At 44.6% G+C, this 20,823-nt stretch overlaps 1 protein-coding gene across 3 annotated transcripts in view; it reads right to left on the bottom strand.

The window, feature by feature from the left end:
* The window catches only part of MSN (moesin), a 75,454-nt gene that overhangs the window by 46,730 nt on the left and 7,901 nt on the right, over positions 1-20,823 (bottom strand). The window contains exon 1 of one of the 3 annotated variants that reach the window (XM_015127583.3): positions 19,797-19,968. Within the exon in view, the coding sequence (XP_014983069.1) occupies positions 19,797-19,829 (33 nt within the window). The 5' untranslated portion in view covers positions 19,830-19,968. 3 annotated transcript variants of the gene reach the window in all.

Below are 20,823 nucleotides of genomic sequence, written 5' to 3'. Positions count from 1 at the left end.
CACAGACCTCAGGGGAATCACTCTTCAGGACTTGAGGGAGCCCATGACAACATACTTTCTTTTTTCTTTTTCTTTTCTTTCTTTCTTTCTTTTTTTTTTTTTTTTTTTTTTTTTTTTGAGATGGAGTTTTGTCTTGCAGCCCAGCCTGGAGTGCAATAGCACGATCTCATGATCTCGGCTAACTGCAACCTCCACCTCCCAGGTTCAAGCAATTCTCATGCCTCAGCAACCCAAGTAGCTGGGATCACAGGCATGTGCTACCACGTATGGCTAATTTTGTATTTTTAGTAGAGACGGGGTTTCACCATGTTGATCAGGTTATCCTGATCAACAGTTATCCACACACCTCAGCCTCCCAAAGTGCTGGGATTACAGGTGTGAGCCAACATGCCCAGCTGAACAACATACTTTCAATACACATGGATAACCTGCCCACCTACAGATAGACCTGGAAAGGCAACCAAACTAAGATCCCTCTGCATCTACACTCCACCACACACACACACACACACACACACACACACACACACACACACACACACACACACAAAGAGGAAGTGAAAGCTACCAGCATAACAAGGGTCTGAGGTGGGCCTCAGCCAAGGCTGCCTGGCTTCTGCAAAGGGGCGGAGATCCACTGATTTCACAAACTGTTTTGCCTTCTTAAGTAAGAATTCCTCTAATCATTTTCTCCTCCATACATCCTCCATTCTTCCCACCCCATAACCTTCCTTTCTACCCTGGGTCTCATGTGCCTCTTCTCCTTTTCTACTACTCCCTCATCCTGGGACTTTTAAGGCCCCCCAGAGCTGGAGTTCCTCTTTACAAAGCGATGGACACACCCACATTGGATTCTCAGACAACCGTTCCCTCCAACAGATTGCTGCAGAAGGCTCAGTGGGTTTCACCACAAACTAGGCCAGTCATTGGTATCACCGTTTGAAGTATCGGTTTCCTCATCTATTAAAACAAAATCATAAAGAGTGCCGGGCGTGGTGGCTCATGCCTGTAATCCCAGCACTTTGGGATTTTTGGAAAATCCCAGCACTTTCATGATTTTTGGAAAAAAATCATAAAGAGATAGTGCAGTACAGGAGGCACACTCACAAATTAAAAGCAGACTTTAGGGTTCTAAAATTATTCAATCTCAAATCCTTAAAGAGGGCAAAATATGATGGAAAAGATTTAGGGAATCCAGCCATTTATCGAGCACTTTCAATATGCCAGATACTCTCCTAGATATATTCATACTCTTGAGTTCTTTTAACTCTCATAAATCTCAGTGAAGTAGGTATCATTACTATCCTGCATTTTGGGTTTGGTTTTTTTTTTTTTTTTTTGAGATGGAGTCTCGCTCTGTCACCCAGGTTATAGTGCAGTGGTGAGATCTCGGCTCACTGCAACCTCCGCCTCCCGGGTTCAAGCAATTCTCCTGCCTCAGCTTCCCGAATAGCTGGGACTACAGGCACATGCCACCACGTCCAGCTAATTTTTTGTATTTTTAGTAGAGATGGGGTTTCACCGTGTTAGCCAGGATGGTCTGGATCTCCTGACCCCATGATCTGCCCGCCTCGGCCTCCCAAAGTGCTGGGATTACAGGTGTGAGCCACCGCACCCAGCCCACTATCCTCCATTTTAAAAATGGGGAAACTAAGGTTCAGAGACATTAAATACATTACCCAAAGTCATGCAGCAATAAATAATGGTTAAAATGATTCTAATATTTGGTTTCTCATTTATCTTATAACTACCACCCTCCTTTCTCTTGAATCAACTTGAGCAATGTTGATCAGACTCTAGGCCCTCCAAAAAAAAATCACAGGAAGACCTGAGGCAACTCTACTTAGGATGCTCACCACTAATTATCACCTGAAAACCATTTAAGCCAACCTCACTCATTGACTACTCATAAATATTCTTTAGTCCTTAAAGGGCAGAAGCATCATTTCATATTCCTGATATCCATTATGCTACTGTGGGTAGAGGTGCAGGGTTTGGGGAGCAGTAGAAAAGGGGAGAAAAGGAGCAGCCCTGGTAAGTGCTGCTCAACTCTTTGAGCCCAGCGGTCAGTCAGCCCAGTGGTTGAGTCTCCCAGGCCTAGTAGCCTAGAGCTGGGTGGATATCTACAATCCTAGGTGTGTTTGAGGAAGGCAGGCACAGCAGCAGGGAGAAGAAAAGGCATTCCAGAGCAGACGTGAGGCACCTCCTATTAGAATCCTGACCTGCCGGGCGCGGTGGCTCAAGCCTGTAATCCCAGCACTTTGGGAGGCCGAGGCGGGTGGATCACGAGGTCAGGAGATCGAGACTATCCTGGCTAACATGGTGAAACCCCGTCTCTACTAAAAATACAAAACACTAGCCAGGCGTGGTGGCGGGCGCCTGTAGTCTCAGCTACTTGGGAGGCTGAGGCGGGAGAATGGCGTGAACCCGGGAGGCGGAGCTTGCAGTGAGCCGAGATCACGCCACTGCACTCCAGCCTGGGAGACACAGCGAGACTCCGTCTCAAAAAAAAAAAAAAAAAAAAAAAAAGAATCCTGACCTTTCCAGGAGAGTGACTTAGCCTTGGCACCATACTCCTTCCACTCCAGGATTCCCAAAGACCTGACACAAATGGGTATGGGTGTTCAAATAGGTATGAACCCCCATAAATACACAAAAGCTAACATAGTATAAAGGGCATAAGGGCTACAGATGAAGCCAGGAATGCCTCCCTGGCTGGATAAGCCTATCACTAGAACTACACTAGTATCACCCTCACAACTCCAAACAGTTTCAGTGTCTTGCTCCAAAGTAGCCAAGATTCTCTGTCCAGGCGTGGTCCCACAAGAACACAAAGCACATTCTCAAAAAGCCAGATTTGATTTTAGGAGGCTCAACAAAACCAGGAATTAAGTGTGAGGGAAGTAACAGAAAGAGCTGGCCCCAGCTCTGGAATCTCCTGTTGAGTACAGCTTTGGACTTTTGTGTTTGTGTTTTCAAATCTCCCTAATTACTATCAACAGGAGCTGTGTACTTTCTAGATTTGGGGCTATCTGCGATGAAAAGCAAAGTTTTACAAAGGAACACTGAGCTGGAGGAAAGCATCATCTACCAAGTTATTTCCATTCCAAGGATACAATTTTAATTCTAACCCTAGGTGACCACAGACCACATGTATACATGGAAGGAGACACAGTGGTTTGGTTAGTTAGTAACCAACATGAAAGGTATTTATGATTGGCTACAAGAAGCAGGATTCGAAGGCCTGCAGTATGTCTGGCTCAGGAAAGAGGTGACTATTAAGAAGTCATGAGTATATAAGAAATAGGTATACAATAAATTGGCAGTCTAAAGCATAGAGTAGCAGAGATTGGCAAACTGTCTCTGTAAGCCACATATGGTCTCTGTTGCATATTCTTTTCTCTTTTTTAAAAAAAACAATGCTGGCCGAGGCAGAAGGATCACCTGAGGCCAAGAGTTTGAGACCAGCCTGGCCAACATGGCGAAACCTTGTATCTACTAAAACTACAAAAATTAGCTGGGAGTGGTGATGGGCGCCTATAATCCCAGCTACTCAGGAGGCTGAGGCAGGAGAATCGCTTGAACCCAAGGGGCAGAAGTTGCAGTGAGCGAAGATCATGCCACTGCACTCCAGCCTAGGCAACAAGAGCAAAACTGCGTCTCAAAGCAAAACAAAACAAAACAAAACAAAAAAATTAAAACAAAAAAACAAAAAATGCTTTTAAAATTGTAAAACTTAGTCTTACGATACATACAAAAACTGGTCCAACAGGCAAGTTCACCAGTTCCTAGACTAAACCAAATATTAGTAGTCTGATAACTCCACTGACTATCTGCAAGGCCTCAAACCTGGATAAATATCTCTTTTCACATTCTACTTTCCAAAAAAGATGGAGAGCAAAGGTTTTATCTGAAAGTTAGCCAAAGATAACTGGCTCACATACCAATTAATCATACATACCTATTCCCTTCCTATGCAAAGGCACTGGCAGAAAAAATAGATAATAAGCTTAGACCACTAACCATCTTCCCCAAAAGCTCATTCTCATACTAGGAAGGCCCTGGGCCAAGCTGATCCCCACGATAGGAGGCCCCAGGCCAGGAGCTGAGCCATAAAATACCTGACTCCCAGGCCTCTGGCTCCGCATGCATGAAGCAGAAAGAAGCAAGAAGGGGATCCCTCCCAGTTGGCCAATTAAGGGCTCAAGAAGCAAAGGAACATGTGTGCCTTGCTTCTCTCCCTATTCCCTCAGAAAAGGATTGGAGAATAAAAGGAAATCAAGCTAAGGATGCCAAACTCAATGGAAGTGAGAGGCTAAGAATGAAAGAAGGCCACCACAGAGATCCATGGCCAATGACCTCCATTAGTGGCCAACACTACACTAAGGTCTTTCTCCTCTGGACTAAGTATAGGATGTTCATGATCTGCTTGGCCCTTCTCTCAAAAGTGGTGCGAAGAAACAACCATTCAGGAGTGCCTACCTTCTAACCTCCCACCCTGGCTCTTCACACTTGTTCCTCCTATAGAAAAAGAGAAGAGCCAGGAACAGTGGCTCATGCCCGTAATCCCAGCACCTTGGGAGGCTGAGGTGGGTAGATAACCTAAAGCCAGGCGTTCAAGACCAGCCTGGCCAACATGGTGAAACCCCATCTCTACCGAAAAATATAAAAAATTAACCAGGCATGGTGGCGGGCACCTGTAATCCCAGCTACTCAAGAGGCTGAGGCAGGAGAATCACTTGAACCCGGGAGGCGAAGGTTGCAGTGAGTCAAGATTGCACCATTGCACTCCAGCCTGGGCAACAAGAGCAAAACTCCATCTCAAAAAAAAAACAAAAGGAAAAGAAAAGAAATAAAAAACATCTGCATGTGAAAGTATATACACCTGAAAAGTTAACTACTGCTAAGAATTATAGGTGGATTTCTGGATATAAGAGGTGCCATAGACAGCCAACCGTGGATACAGCCCTTCTTTTCCTCCCCCGTTAGCTTCCATAGTCTTTAGCCAGGAGATAGGGGGCTTCTAGGGAATCTAATCTGACTCAAGGGAGAGGGTAAGACAAAAAATGTCCTTAAACCAATTCAGCAGCTATTGAATCCCTGCAAAATGTGGGGTATTTTACTCTGCACTGGGAATACAGACACTATGACAAGTACTACTTCAAGGGGTTCCCCATCTAGTAGGAAAAAGACATAATTCTTGGACCCCACAGAATGAAGTGTGTACTATATCCACCCTAAAGCTCCAAGTCACCTTTCTCTCCTAAGAAAAGTTCCTTTTGATACTGATGAGAGAAAAGAAACCCAAAGTGTCCTACTCAAACTACTTGCTTCTCTCCATTAAGCACCTTCCCATACCCCCAGGAAGGATTTGGAACAAAGACCCCTTTCCTACCGCAGAAGGAACTTATTCTCTAATCGGGATACTACATGTAAAACAGTGGAAAAATAATCAAAGACCACACTATGGTATGGTGTGCCCCAACATGTGGGAGAGCTTAATGCACTCTGAAAGGATAGTAGCAGTAGGGGCTGGGGCCAAGGAGAGGCTGCTCTATGGCTGGGCTCACTCCCTAATCAAGTGTAAAGGCCATCCAGCTGAAGCAGGAAGCAGAGAACAAGCAGTCCTCAGTTCCCAAGCACAAGACACAAGTCTTGGACACTGAGACAGGGTCCCAGCCCTGCAAGTCCACATGGATCTGAGGAGTGAAGTCACCAGGTCCTTGGAGCTCACCAGCTCCCTATAAAGTTCTCACTAACTGAATGTCTTGATGCTCACAGCATTACTCACCTCCTACCCTATTCTATCCTTCCCCTTTCCCCCAACCACTGGTCTGCTCATGCCTAGACAGTGAACTCACTCTCTAAAAAGGGCTGCTCACCTCCCTTGGGTGCAATTAGTTAACCCCACCCCTTCCTCCAGCACTTGTGGGTTGGGCGCCATAACTACTATCTCCTCCTGGACCTCTGACCAAGTTTAGAGGATGCCCAGTTGAACTGTTAGAAGAGTCCAAAGAGCCCGGGAAAAAGCATTAGCTCAGAGCTCAGATCAGCTGTATCCTTGCCATGTTGGCATGGGCACAGGCCTCCCTCCCCTTTCTCTGGTTCAGTTTTGTCACATGTAGCAAGGAGAGGCTTCTACTAGAGATGTAGTATCAACCTTTGCCCAATGTTAGAAGTCCCTGTGGGAGTGCTTAGAAAATATTGATTCCCAAAGCCTTAACCCAAACCAATTAATCAGAGTCTACATGTGCTCCTAGCAACTGATCAAGATCAATTACACAGGCAAGCTGGACTTCCCCAGGTACACCCTGGCCAAGGTAGATGAGAAGTCAGGGAGCCTAGATGGCTCCATGCAAAACTCAGCCCCCTATTATAAGAAGGGCAGCTCTAGCAGTCAACATTCAGCTTCATTCTGGTCTCCTAGGGTCATGAGTTCAAATTTCCCCCTTTTTCCAAACCTTGCTTCAAGTCCACAAGAAAAAAAATTAAAATGTATTGGAACTAGCAAATCCAACCCCACATGCTTTGACATCAAGCAAGCATTACAACTTTTCCTTTCTCTAAAGGACCAGTCCTATCTGCCATTACGAATTGTTTTTTTCATTTGCCATATATGGTCTCTATGGCCCAATTTTAAGAACCTCCCACCCTACACAGAGGGAATGGTGACAAGAGAGAGCTGCTCTTCCTGCATCCACAGCCTTTTGGCTGCTCTAGTGACACATTCCCATGTGATGGTATCACATTCCTGAGGGAGTACCAACTGCCTGTGACTAGGAACTACCTGGCCACGGACTGGGATAAACCATCTACCTTATGATGTCAGTTTATCACCTGTTTCTGGTGGGTTATCTATGAACTACCTCTCCAGGGCACCTCTTCCCTCTTCATCTACATCCGGCCTCTAATGATGCCTACCACCCTTGCCTGCCCATCCCTCGGCCCAGTTATGCTCCCTTACAAAATTCAGACACAGCTGACCACTTCCAACTTTTCAGAGCTGGTAGAGTTGTCCATTTGGCTCAGGTCTCCACAGAACAAAACCATTTCTGAGATGTGTGCCACCATTCCCGTACCCATGGTGGGGCAGACCAGCCTCCATTGTTAGGGGAATATAACATTTCTGAATAAATCAGAGCTTCAGAGCAGGAAATAGCCCTCAGAGATTAGCCAAACCAACCTCCTGTGGAACAGGCCATGGCCCAAAAAGGAGCAAGGACTTTGTCAAGATTGCTCTGGAAAGCTAACAGCAGGGCCCAGAATAAACAACAGCTCTTCAACTGAAAAAGAGTGCCCTTTGCATGATTCTCCAATACCTCTTCCTCTCAACAAAAAGTTGGATCAATGCTCTTGCTCCCACCAAGGTACAAACAAGACCCTACATTAGCTAAGTCTAAGCAGCTCCCAAACAATTTTCACTTACTAACAAGCAACTCCTATACGTCCAGGAGCATGGCAAAACAAAATAAGTTATTGGCTCAACCAGGTAGAAAGCACAACTAGCCTTGAAGGTAGTGGTCTGACACTACCAAGAATGCGTTACACAGGAAGCCAGCTGCAAAACCAGAGTCAGGCCAGGCCCCAAGCAGGCAGGACACAAACATAACAGGTGGCCATCCCCACACAGCCCCCAAGTGCTCTCTCTCTAAACATTAGTCTTGACTTACGATCTTTTAGAAGAGAGACTGAAAAGAGGTTGGGCAACCACTGGAACGGGGGAAGGGCCAAATGTTCAAAGCTGAAACTTCCTTTCTAGCTTCAGAACTCTGACCTAATCATGACCAGAGCTTAAGTCTAGGCCTTTATGAAACAACACTGCCTTCCCTTCCCACACTCCACCCTGTGCATAGTCGAAAACCAAAGTCTGTCTCCCAATCAAGCCTTGTCTCCATTACTCATTAGCTGAGTAATTTTTGCAGCCACTTAAAGTCTTTGAGCCCCAGTTTTACCTTATGTTTAAGTAAAGATAATAATTCCTGGCTGGGTGTGGTGACTCACACCTGTAATCCCAGCACTTTGAGAGGCTGAAGTGGGCAGATCTCTTGAGCCCAGGGGTTCGAGACTAGGCTGGCCAACACAGTGCAATCCCGTCTCTATTTTAAAAAATAAAAAAAAAAAGATAATAATTCCTAACCTATGGATAACTATAATAATCCATAACTGTAGAGAGTTGATGAATATCAAATGACACAGTAATAACAATAAAAAAGAGTTTTACAACTATGAAACTTATTACAAATATAGAGAATTATCATTACATGGACACTGGAAGAAAATTACAGGGCAATGCCAGCCAACCTATCAAGAGACTCCTTCAATTCGCATCTGACTTGGCTATTTTAAACAGAAAACTATTTGTAAAATGGGCAGCTATACCCTAAAATTATAAATCCTTTCCGGCTTCCTAACCCTAGAATTTCCTTTTCTGGGTTGTTAAACAGCTAGAGGTTCCAGAAGAACTTGCCCCAAGAGGTTCCTAATGGCTCTTTTAAGATTTTCTTTAAGCTTGGTTCTTCTTGCCAAAGGACAATCTCAGCAGAGTGTGGTGAAGGGGGAACTACTCGACTCTCCCTGGAATAAAAGTCTATGCAGGGCACACTCAAACATGTCTTCTCAACCTCCAATCTTTGAAGGATTGCCTCCTTTCCAATCCGATTCTCATAAATGTGCTGCCTCTACCTGAGTTCACAGCTGGAGGGATGGTCAGTGAGGGCACAAATGATCTGAGAAGTAGAAGCCTATCACTTTCCTTGCTCCAGAGTGCAAAGTTCACCATTTTCCTTATAGTTAAGATCAGTTACCCATATCAACATAAGAGTAATACTCCATGGATTACTCAGCAATAGCAACCTAACCACTTCACCCTGGAAACTTTTGGGACATGTTTGCATAACTAATTATGTGTTATTTGTACTATCAGAAGAGCTTAAATTCCCTGAGCTCACATTATTTAGAACAGGCAGTCCACAGGTAGCTGAGAAGAGAGGGGATTTGTTTGTTTGTTTGTTTGTTTGTTTTTTGAGACACAGTCTCGCTCTGTCACCCAGGCTGGAGTGCAGTGGCTCAATCTGAGCTCACTGCACCCTCTGCCTCCTGAATTCAAGTGATTCTCCTGCCTCAGCCTCCTGAGTAACTGGGATTATAGGCACTCGCCACCACACCCAGCTAATTTTTTTGTATTTTTAGTAGAGACGGGGTTTCACCATTTTGGTCAGGCTGGTCTCAAACTCCTGACCTCATGATTCGCCCGCCTCAGCCTCCCAAAGTGCTGGGATTACAGGCATGAGCTACCATGCTCGGCCGAGAAGAGAGTTTTATTATGGATGGTTGAGAGATGATTTATATGGCAATGCCTCATTGGTCCTAAATGGTCTAAAAATGAGCTGTACCACAGAACTGAACATTTTCTGGTAACTGAGGCTCACCCTTTTAAGGATCATAACTATTCTTAGTGGTGAGCTGAAAGTCTTTCATCTACTGACATACTCTACTACTTTTGTCAACAGAGACTATTAAAACATGATTTAAACTTCTCTGAGCACCTGAATCCTGTACACTTGATTTTCTACAGAGCTAACATTTCAGAGCCTTCCACTGTTAACTTATCCAAGTTTCCCACCAATTCTGAGGTTAACACATAATCCTTCCCACTTTACCAATGGGAGAAGGGGAGGCTCAGGGAGGTTAACGAACTTCCCCAAGGTCAAAGAGCAAGTAAGTATGGAAACACAGATATTCCTACAAGCCTGGCCTACAATAAATGCCTGGAGATACTCTGGATCCACACCTTCTCAAGTAGCCCAAAACATTATTTAAAATGTCATTTCCTTTTCCTTTTGCAGCCTCATCTCAAATGCCCTGCCCCACAAAGCTTCTGGAAGTGTCAGTCACTCAGAGTTTGCAGGCAGCTTCCTGTTTGTCTGAAGGGGAAGGGAATAATGCCTGCAGTGGCCTGTGAGCCTAGCCCAGTCAGGGTCAACCTCTGGTAGCAGAGGTTCCAGGCTGGGCAAGCAGAACTCCGCCCCACCCACTGTGGAAGTATGGGAATAAAAAGGCAAGAGAAAGGTGGGGCCTGCCATGAGTGGGCAGAATAGAGCCAGCATTTCTGGTAATTCTGCTTCTCCTCTACTGGCCTGGTTCCTTCAACATAATCAATACCCTCAAGCTAGAAAGCTTCTAAGACCAGGACCAGCAACCACTAGGCTAGAATTTTTCTTTCAAAATATTTGTATTTCACAAATCACTATCTTCCTCAATTATTCAACTAGTGGCTCAGTTACAGCTGAGTACCCTGCAAAATTCCACTTTCCTACCACCTGGACAAGATTCCTGATGTGTATGTTGTTAGGAAGGGGATTCTAATCCAGCTTCTCTGATAATTGACAGGCCCTTCCAAAGCTCTTGTTTGTTTGGTTTTTTTTTAAGCCAGTCAAATTTAGCAGTGGGGGGTTGTATACCAACTTTGGTGGCTGAGGCATGGTGGCTCACACCTGCAATCCCAACACTTTGGAAGGCCAAGGCAGGCAGATTGCTTGAAGCCAGGAGTTCGAGACCAGCCTGACCAACATGGCAAAAGCCTGTCTCTACTAAAAATATTAAAATTGGCCAGGCACAGTGGTGCATGCCTATACTTGGGAGGCTGAGGCATGAGAACTGCTTGAACCTGGAAGGTGGAGGCTGTTGTGAGCCAAGATCATGCCACTGCACTCCAACCTGAGTGACAGAGCAAGACTCTGTCTCAAAAAAAAAGAAAAACAAAAACAAAAACTTTGGTGATGCTAATGTTAATAAGTTCTGATAACCCAGTACCATCAGAAACTCACTACCATCGGACCAGTCTCCACTGCCCTTCTTTGGAGAACATTGGAAAAGCATGTGCCTACCACAAACACACACATATGTACACTCACAAAGTTTCTTTCCTTCACCTCAGACAGCTCCAACAGCCTTCTGAGGTGCAGGATTCTCAGTCAGGTACTGTCTGGAATCAAACCACCCCAAGTTGGCAGAACCACAGAACAGGAAGGGGACCATGCTAAGCACAGAAAATAAGTTTATCCTACCACTAATCACTCCACTGAGATCATTTAGACACAGGATCTAAAGCAATCTCTATAGGTGGGGCCTACTGAGCTTGGAAAGGGGAGCAGCTACCATCATCTTTCATCCCAGCAGAAGGATTCACATATCACATCTTCAGAAAGCCTTCCCTCTCAAACAGACAAATCCTCACTACATCTTCTTTATTTTCCACTTAATGAAGAGTATGGCCTCTATATTTGTATAGATTTTAAGTGTTCCACCAATTTATCCGGGCATTGGTGGCTCACACCTTTAATCCCAACACTTTGGGAGGCTGAGGTGACAGGATTGCTTGAGCCCAGAAGCTCAAGACTAGCCTGGGCAACATAGCTAGTACCCTGTCCATACAAAAAAATAAAAAAAATAAATGGGCATGGTAGAATGCACCTGTAGTCTTAGCCACTCAGGGGGCTGAGACAGGAGGATTGCTTAAGCCCAGGAGTTGGAGGTTACAGTGTGCTACGACCACACCACTGCAGTCCAGCCTGGGTAACAGAGTGAGACCCTGTCTCTATACAAAAAAAATTTTGGCCAAGCACAGTGGCTTACGCTTGTAATCCCAGCACTTTGGGAGACCGAGGCAGGTGGATTAGTGGAGGTCAGGAGTTCGAGACCAGCCTGACCAACATGGTGAAACCCCATCTCTACTAAAAATACAAACTTAGTCTGCTGTGGTGGCATGCGCCTGTAATCCCAGCTACTCAGGAGGCTGAGGCAGGAAAATAGCTTGAATCCAGGAGGCGGAGGTTGCAGCGAGCCAAGATCACACCATTGCACCCCAGCCTGGGCAAAATAAGCAAAACTCCGTCTCAAAAAAATAAAAAAAATAAAAATAATGTTTAAAAAGTGTTCTACCTATTTGTTAATTTGCTTATTAATGAGCCCCTGTAGACTTTAAAATCAGATTTGACATTAGAAGATGGCCAGCACATACTAAGTTAAAAAAGCCAAACAATATGGATTTGTACTATCTGTGTGTTTAAAGGCATATATGTACAAATGCATGAAAAAAAAGTCTATGGGCTGGCACAGTGGCTCATGCCTATAATCCCAGCACTTTGGGAGGCCAAGGCGGGTGGATCACCTGAGGTCAGGAGTTCAGGACCAGGCTGGCCAACATGGCGAGACCACATTTCTACTAAAAATAGAAAAAATTAGCCAGACATGGTGGCAGGCGCCTGTAATCCCAGCTACTCAGGAAGCTGAGGCATGAGAATCACTTGAACCTGGGAGGCAGAGATTGCAGTGAGCCAAGATCGCACCACTGCACTCCAGGCTGGGCAACAGAGCAAGACTCCATCTCAAAAAAGAAAGAAAGAAGAAAAAAAAAAAACAGAAAAAAAGAGTCTATGTTCACATAACTAACTGGTTAATGATGGTTGTCTCTGGAGAATACAGCCGGGACAGAAGACAGGAGGTTTTATATTTTTCAATGCTGTTTCACTTCTTACAACAAATATGTTTAGTTTCATAATGAAAAATTAATCCAAAATTGTAAAACAAAGCCTGTCTTTATTTAAATCTGTCCTACCACACAGCAGAAATTGTGTCTATTAACTTTCCTTATATGCCGTCTAGCTCAGGACTTAAAAAACAGATGGGAAAAGTCCTTTAAAGACGAAGTGACCTTCAGAAGCTCTCTCTATTTTAGGACAGCCAACCTTACCTAGTAAGCATAAACCTACACCTCTCAAATGCTGTCCCTACCCCTCTCTCAGGAGTGGATGGTAGGAAAATACCTCCTACTGCCCCCAAAATTAGCCTACCTTGGACAAAACATACCAAGTCTGCAAAGATATGCAGCTCTGGGCCCTAAAGCAGCCTGGGTGGTGGTGGTGGTGGTGGTGGTGGAAACAGTAGCAATAGCAAGAGTGGATATCCACTGGATGCCCCAACATTATGATCTCCAGGACTTCCTTGCTATCCTCCCTGATCTGTGCCTGTCTCTTCCTAGGCCTCAGCACAGGGGCCAACCGAATCCCTAAACCTCAGGTGCACAAAACCTCTCAGGATTAAATTACACAATGCAGCCCTGCCTGCTGGCCATGCCATAATGAGTAGCACAAATACAAAAAATAAAAAATTCAGTAATGTCTCAAATATGTACTCTACAGCCAAACTTTGGGCTACTTCACAAAGGTGGACAGAAATGTTTGCATGGCTGCCTGTTAGAATCCACAAAAAGCTTTGATTTCAATATTCTCACTTGACATGAACACTACAGTACTATGTGAAGATATGGGAAAAGGGAGCAGAAATGGCTATGAACATGCTGGCCACTCACGGATAAACAGTCTCTCCAAGATGCACAAGAGAGACAATGCCTTCCCATTCCCTGGTGCTACCCTGCTCCATTCTGCCAGGGCCCAGCTGGGTCCACATTAGGTAGTTTCCAGTGGATCAATGGAATTGTTGTTTGGCTGTCTGGTAGATCTAGCTAAAGGAATCTAAAGAATACAGTTCCAACATGAAAATAGTAGCTATTAACATATCTATTCAATATATATTTGTTGAGAATCTACTTTATGCCAGGCATCATTGTGTTAGGTACCGGGGATACAATGGGCGGTGGGAAACCATCTCTGTTGTCATGAAGCTTACATACTAGTGGGCTAGACTGATATAATGGAAAGACCACACTCCTGAGAGTCTTGCATTCAATACCAGTTTCTGCTTCTGCCTCAATTCGTGACCTTGAGCAAGTCCCTTCTTCGTGTTGATTTATAGTATACGAGTAGATCTTCCACTGGCTTAGGTAATTTGCTTCCTTACAAAACATAAAATCCTGGGGTGGACTGGGGGTATGCAAATGGCCAAGGCAGCAGCAAGAAGCCAAGGGTCCCAACAACAACAACAAAAACAACAAAAGAAGCCATGGGTAGTATGTGGTGAAAACAAAAAGCAATTAATTGGGATTCTCCACTCAAAGACATTGAATTTGGCTTAGATGGTTCTTCATGAACTGTTTTCCTAAGACAGATGAGATGGGCAGGCCTCTGAAGAGTATACAGTTAGTGACAGACATGAAGATCTGTTCTTCCCACAGTGCATGGCAGGCTTCAGACCAGAAGACCTGAAAGCTGCTCAGTTTCACTGCAGCTTCTATACTTCTATCTACAGCTAAAAGGATGTTAGGAAACCCTCTACTCTAAACCTCTTATTTTATACTAAAGAGCTAAGGTGAAGGTGACACCTCCCTCCCCAGGCACTTGTGGTCATTCTTGAGTAGGGTTGTGCTAGGGTCAGTTGGAGTTATGTTGCTCAAATCAGAGAGGAGATGGTACTTTCCTGCATACCTCCTACTTTAAAAAAAAAAAACCAGCTGTAGGGGCACCTATATGGGGTTCAGAGAAACTGTAGCATCTAGCCTTCTGGGTTCAGAGGCTTGATTGGAATCATACATAGGACAGAATTTTAAAAGGCCAACTGGAACAAACATACTGGAATGTCCTGGGCCTACCTTCCTTTGTGCCTCACACCTCACAGAGCACTTGCAGATGCATTAGTGCACTGAATGAATCCTCAGCATAACCCTAAAAAGTAGGGTGCTATTACTCTCTCCATTCCACAGATGGGGAACTAAAATCTGGAATGGTTTCAGAATTTGCACTAGTGACTCAAGGCCAGCTAGGCTTTCTCTGTACTTACCCTCAGGCCTCTCTTCCCTATAGGTGCTAATATACCTGTCCCTTCTCCAAGGTGTATTTTTTCTATTACTAGTGGTTAGTATGCCCTACCAGGTGCTCATCCAACACTGTTGGATCCCCTGCATTCATTGCTACTGCCTCTCCCTCACCATGTATATTACTGACCAAATGCTCCTCAAAGGTTTGTCCATTCCTAACCACCTCCACCTGGAGAATGGCCCCTTCTTGAGGCAGGAAGAGCTAGAAATTTCCAAATGCATGAGTTTAATGAAAGAGCAACCCTAGGAGCCCAGATGGCTGCAATGCCACATGGTAAATAACATAACAGAAGTTCTTACAAAGTACAATGGACACACAAAAGATAGTACAATACTATCTGGGAGTAATAAAGAAAATTTCCAGTGGAAGTGACATGGAGTGGTGGGGGGAGGTGAAGAAGAGGCACCTGAAATTTCAAGCTGAAGGAAAGAACATAGGCTAAAGCAGAAAGAAGAAGTATGCCATTGCTTTCCACAGTTAAAAAAAAAAAAAAAAAAAATCATGGCCAGGCACTGTGGCTCTTGCTTGTAATCCCAGCACTTTGGGAGGCTGAGGTGGGTGGATCACTTTAGGCCAGGAGTTCAAGACCAGCCTGGCCAACATGGTAAAACCCTGACTCTACTAAAAAAATACAAAAATTAGCCAGGTGTGGTGACACATGCCTGTAATTCCAGCTACTGGGGAGGCTGAGGCACAAGAATCGCTTGAACCCAGGAGGTGGAGGTTGCAGTGAGCCAAGTTTGAACAACTGCACTCCAGCCTGGGTAACAGAGTGAGACTCTGTCTCAAAAAAACAAAACAACAACAACAACAACAAAAATTCAACCTGAGAAAGCTGGATGAAAAGAAGAAAAAGGATGGGTATGGCTTACCTGGACTTGGGAAACCTTGGGCCCACAAAGCTACCACATAGCATACATGTGGGAATAAATGGGATCTGAGTTGGGAGAGGAAGCTAGAATGGGGTGAGGTACCAAAGGGATCTCCCTACATGCCATGCTAAGAGGTTTCAATTTTCTCTTTTCACATTCATGGGAATGTTATCTATACTAGGAAATGCTGGGAGTAATCTAAATGCTCCCCCAAAGGAGAATGATTTTAAATTATGGCATAGCCATTGAATAGAATTTTACATGGCCATTAGAATGTTCATTTCTTAAAATTAAATAGCATTTATCTAAGTTTTTAGTGATGTGTTAAGTAGGGGGAAAGAAGTAGAACTTTTTTATGTACACAATGATTGCACCATCGAAAACTAAGGTACATATATGAGATATGACAAGAAATACAAATAATTATTGCCATGTTAAAATGATGAATTTATACACAATTTCTCTATTTGCTAAACTTTGTCATATGTCATGCTGAGTTTTACAAAAAGGGGAAATATAAAAATAAAGAACCACTCTTTTTCCATTTGACTCTATATTCCTTCCTCCTCCACCTGCTTGCCTACCTTCCCAAACCAACGGTCATTTTGATCCACCACCTACAACTGGCATGGCTAACAACCCATGTGAGGCACCTAGGAAGAATGAGAAGCTTCCAGCAAGGCAGCTGCTTCCAGCAGCAAGCTCCTGCATAGCCCAAAGGCCATTCCAGCTCAATGCTGGAGAAGAATCTTCCCCCTAATAGCACTGCCCAGCACTACCCAACTAAGGCTTCTCTGGTTAAACTGCCCAAGGATGCCCAAGGAACTTGTTTCTAAAGGAAGGAAAACAGATGCCAAGACTTCTTCTTGCGCTTTCTCCAGGGGCCTCAGAGCAGTTAAGTTTTATGTTCATGGCCAACTCTTAGGTGGCTAGAGATCCAACGTGGGATCCTTGTTTCACAAGCAAGCACTGGATAAAATGTAAGTGAGAAGGAAGAAAAGGAGGAAGAAGTAGAGGATGGGCAAAAACAGATCCAGTGAAGGGTACACCTCTCCCAGAAACTTGCTTATTCTCTATCAGCCTTGTAGGCCCTCACAGAAAATTCAGAAGTCCCTCTCCTTTGATCTCCAGGACTAATACCAAAGGAAATCATATTTACAAAATACAAGATCAGTTGAAAGCCCAATACTAGGTGTATGGCAATCTTCCTGACTAGAAATTCTCCCTTTTGCTCCACCCAAGCCCACATCACCAACTCTACCCGTCCAAGGGCAACATAGTCAACAATGACTCAGATAGAGGAAGGGGAAAGGGAGCTTAGCAATTTAAGACTCAGTCAAAAGCAATTTCATAGCCCTACAAAGAGGGATGTTGTGGGGGAGGGAGTAAAGGAAGTCAAATCTCATATGCGCTCAGTTTTAGTTTGTTTCTTTGTCTTCCCTTTCCCTGATGGAACAATGACCAATCCAAGGGTCTTCTATTCTTCCTGAGTCACAGATAACCAAAAATAGCCAGCAACTGTAGTCTGCAGGCTGGACTCCAAGACCCCACCCAAGGCATGTAGTCAACAGTTGTGTCTCCAAGCCAGGATCTCCACAGTGAGCTCTCTGGTAGGTAAATCCAGTATATCCAGAGCAGAGCTCACTGAAATAGAGGGGGCTGCTCATATATTGATAGCTGGAGGAGAAAATGACACACTCAATGCCATTCTAAATGGGAAAAGGAAGCTTCTCAAAAGGTATTTTTAAAAAGACACCTAGACAACTGTCCCAAGCTGTAAGTGTCAAAAGCTCAGCTCTTCTAACCTAAAGTTAGATAGCTCAGGACTGGGAAGGGGAGGTAGAGGGAACTTAGACTCAGCCCACCCTGGAAAGCCAAGTGAGAAGCCTGGGCATACAACAGGCATAATTAAAGAACTAGACTTACCAACTGGAAGGCTTTACCTGCTCCAAAGAAATAGTTTCAAATGCTGAAAGCCCTAGCCCCATCCCACCCCTACACTCTGAACCTCTTTAGGCCAATCGAGACCACTCCTAGGCTGTCAAAGATCTAGGTAAGAAGCTGGAGAGGAGTGACCAGGCAGTGCCAAGAGGATAAAGGGAGATAAGAAAGCAGGGTGGAGAAATCACAGTCATTCCAGAGCTCTCTCATCTTCCCCACTCCTCCCCCATATTAGGACTCTAAACAAGAAGAAAAGAAGTTTGCAGGTGGTATTGTATAAACTTGAAGAAGGCAATCCCTGTACTAAAGGGGAACAGAGGACTAGTTGAGGTGGGGTGGCAAGGAGAGGGAGTAACTTGAGGGGGGAGAAAATAGCCAAATAAGGCAGACTTGACTGGTAGGAATCATCAGGAAAAGTTCCAGAAGTTGACGTCGCAGGGAGGAAGCCTTTAGTCATCGGTTTCCTCTGGCAACTGGCCTAAGGCCAGAAGGAAAAAAAATCCCAACCTTAGGAAAATGCCCAGGCTATGGCAGACAGAAAGGCAACTAGGCTAGATTTTCACCAGGCCAACAATAGGCCCTGCTGGAGCAGCTCTTCAAGCACTCAAAGTAGAAAGCTGTAGTGTAACCCTAAAGCAAATGGTAGATGTTCCCACCAGGCATATGCTAGATCTACAATGGCCCAGGCACCAAAGGAAATAAGGAACCTGGGAGGGGGTTTTGTTCTTTTCCATTTACATATTTCTTTTTTCTTTCTTTCTTTTTTTTTTTTTTTTTTTTTTTTTTTAAGACAGAGTCTTGCTTTGTCACCCAGGCTGGAGTGCAACGGCGTGATCTCAGCTCACTCCAACCTCCATCTCCCAGGTTCAAGTGATTCTCCTGCCTCAGCCTCCCCAGTAGCTGGGATTACAGGCGCCCACCAACACGCCTGGCTATTTTGTCTATTTTTAGTAGAGACGAGGTTTCACCATATTGGCCAGGCTGGTCTCAAATTCCTGACCTCAAATGATCCACCTGCCTCGGCCTCTCAAAATGCTGGGGTTACAGGTATGAGCCACCACGCTCAAATTCCATTTGCCTATTTCTAATATTGCTGATATTTTCATGTTGAAGAAAAGGAAAATTAGAAGGCAAAGAAGTTACGTGACTTTTCTTCTTTGTAAAGGAATTAGTCAGTCTCCCACAAGTATCTACAAGGATGTTTGGAGAGGAGTTTAGCCCACTTAAAACCCTTGAAAATAGCAAAGATTTGTACGACTTAACTAATGATACCCAGATTGACTGTTACTTTGACCCTCACCCTCCAACTCCATACCATAGATTAGTCAACCTCAGTTAAAAATTACAACAGATAAAAAAGAGGCTCTTGGTGAGCTTCATCAAACATCCAGGTTGAGATTCTGAAAAACTAAATGGATCGGCCAGGCGCAATGCCTCACACCTGTAATCCCAGCACTTTGGGAGGCTGAAGTAGGCAGATCACCTGAGGTCAGGAGTTCAAGATCAGCCTGGCCAACATGGTGAAACCTCGTCTCTACTAAAAAAAATACAAAAATTAGCCAGGCTTGGTGGTGCACGCCTGTAGTCCCAGCTACTTGGGTGGCTGAGGCAGGAGAATCTCTCGAACCCAGGAGACAGAGGTTGCAGTGAGCCGAAATCATGCCACTGCACTCCAACCTGGGCAACAGAGCAAGACTCTGTCTCAAAAAAAAAAAAAGAAAAGAAAAGAAAGAAAAAAAAGAAATGAATCATGGGTGGAGGGAGGGCAGATTAGATCAAGAAAGTGAGATCAGGAACCTTATCTAAACACACAACTTGAGAAAAATAAGACTTGATCCTTCTCAGGTATTTAATGGAGGCCAAGGCTAAAGAAAGGGAAAGAAATACTGATCAAGCCTGATAGGTATGCCTTGTTCCCCCTCCCAGGCCTTGGCCCCAGTCACTTCCCAAATATATACCCAGGAAAAGTTCAGGATTGTATCTTGTTTTGTACAACCAAATTGTCACATCTCAACTCTTCTCTCGTTAGGCCCAGACCAATACCCCGGATGTACAATGTATCTGTCAAATTCCCACAAGGTAGAAGGGTTGCCAGGAATGGGAAGAAACTTCAAAGTTACCAATCACAGAAGATAACTGGCAAAAAAGTTCTATTAAGCAAGCACAGAGCCATTTGCCATACTAGTGGCCTAGGAGATATATCAACACTTACCTTATGCCATAACAAGCCGATTGAAAGAAGCATCAGATCTGGTATCTGTGGCACAAACAAAGGGCTATGCTTTGAAAGTTGCCCAAAAGGCCTTTTCTCCAAATTCAAGACACGGATGCTGCAGCTGTGCCCTGGCCAGAAAACGTCATATTCCTCCACCTCCAACAACCACACACTGAGAAATCCTCCCTGTATCTCCACCCTTTCCCAAATACCTGATTTTCTAGCACAGTCAATGGGAGAATTAAAGGCTGTTTCTAGGCTGCTGACATAAAAAGTTATTGCCAAGCTCTATTCTTTGGTTTAGTTCATTTGTAAGCATGAAGAAAAGACCCTCTCACATACCTACTTAGGCAACAAAAGCAACATTTTTAAAAATTAATTTGCCCAGGCGGGGCGTGGTGGCTCACACCTCTAATCCCACCACTTTAGGAGGCCGAGGCGGGTGGATCACTTGAGGTCAGGAGTTCAAGACCAGCCTGGCCAACATGGTGAAACCCCGTCTCTACTAAATATACAAAAATTAGCTGGGCATGGTGGCTCATGCCTGTAATCCCAGTTATTTGGGAGGCTGAGGCACAAGAATAGCTTGAACCCAGGAGGCGGAGGTTACAGTGAACCAAGATTACGTCATTGCACTCCAGCCGGGGGAACAGAGCAAGACTCCATCTCAAAAAAAAAAAAAATTAATTTGCCCAATTCTGGAAAACCAAAGGTAGAGTCTCCCCCACAGACCCTTGTTTGCCAATTAAGAAAGGACTGTTGGATCCATATGGCCCTAGAAAGAGCAGCTTCGTCTATGCTTATATCTGTGGCTCCCCTTGAATCAGTCAGCACCTCAAGCCTCCCTTCACTTCAGAAAAAGTCACTGTCAAGAGAGCATCGGCCTAGGGCCACCTGGTTTATACCCACATACCCAAAACACATCACTTTCCCACCCAGAACGGCCACTGCTCCCAAGTGTACACACCCTTTAAGGCCCTGTTCATGTCCCAGTAAACCCTTTCTCCTCAAAGAGTTGTAGAAA

Source organism: Macaca mulatta, chromosome X (genome assembly GCF_049350105.2).
Source record: "Macaca mulatta isolate MMU2019108-1 chromosome X, T2T-MMU8v2.0, whole genome shotgun sequence".
Taxonomy (NCBI): Eukaryota; Metazoa; Chordata; class Mammalia; order Primates; family Cercopithecidae; genus Macaca; species Macaca mulatta.
The sequence above is the reverse complement of the archived record's forward strand: the minus strand, read 5'-3'. Positions and strand labels throughout refer to the sequence as shown.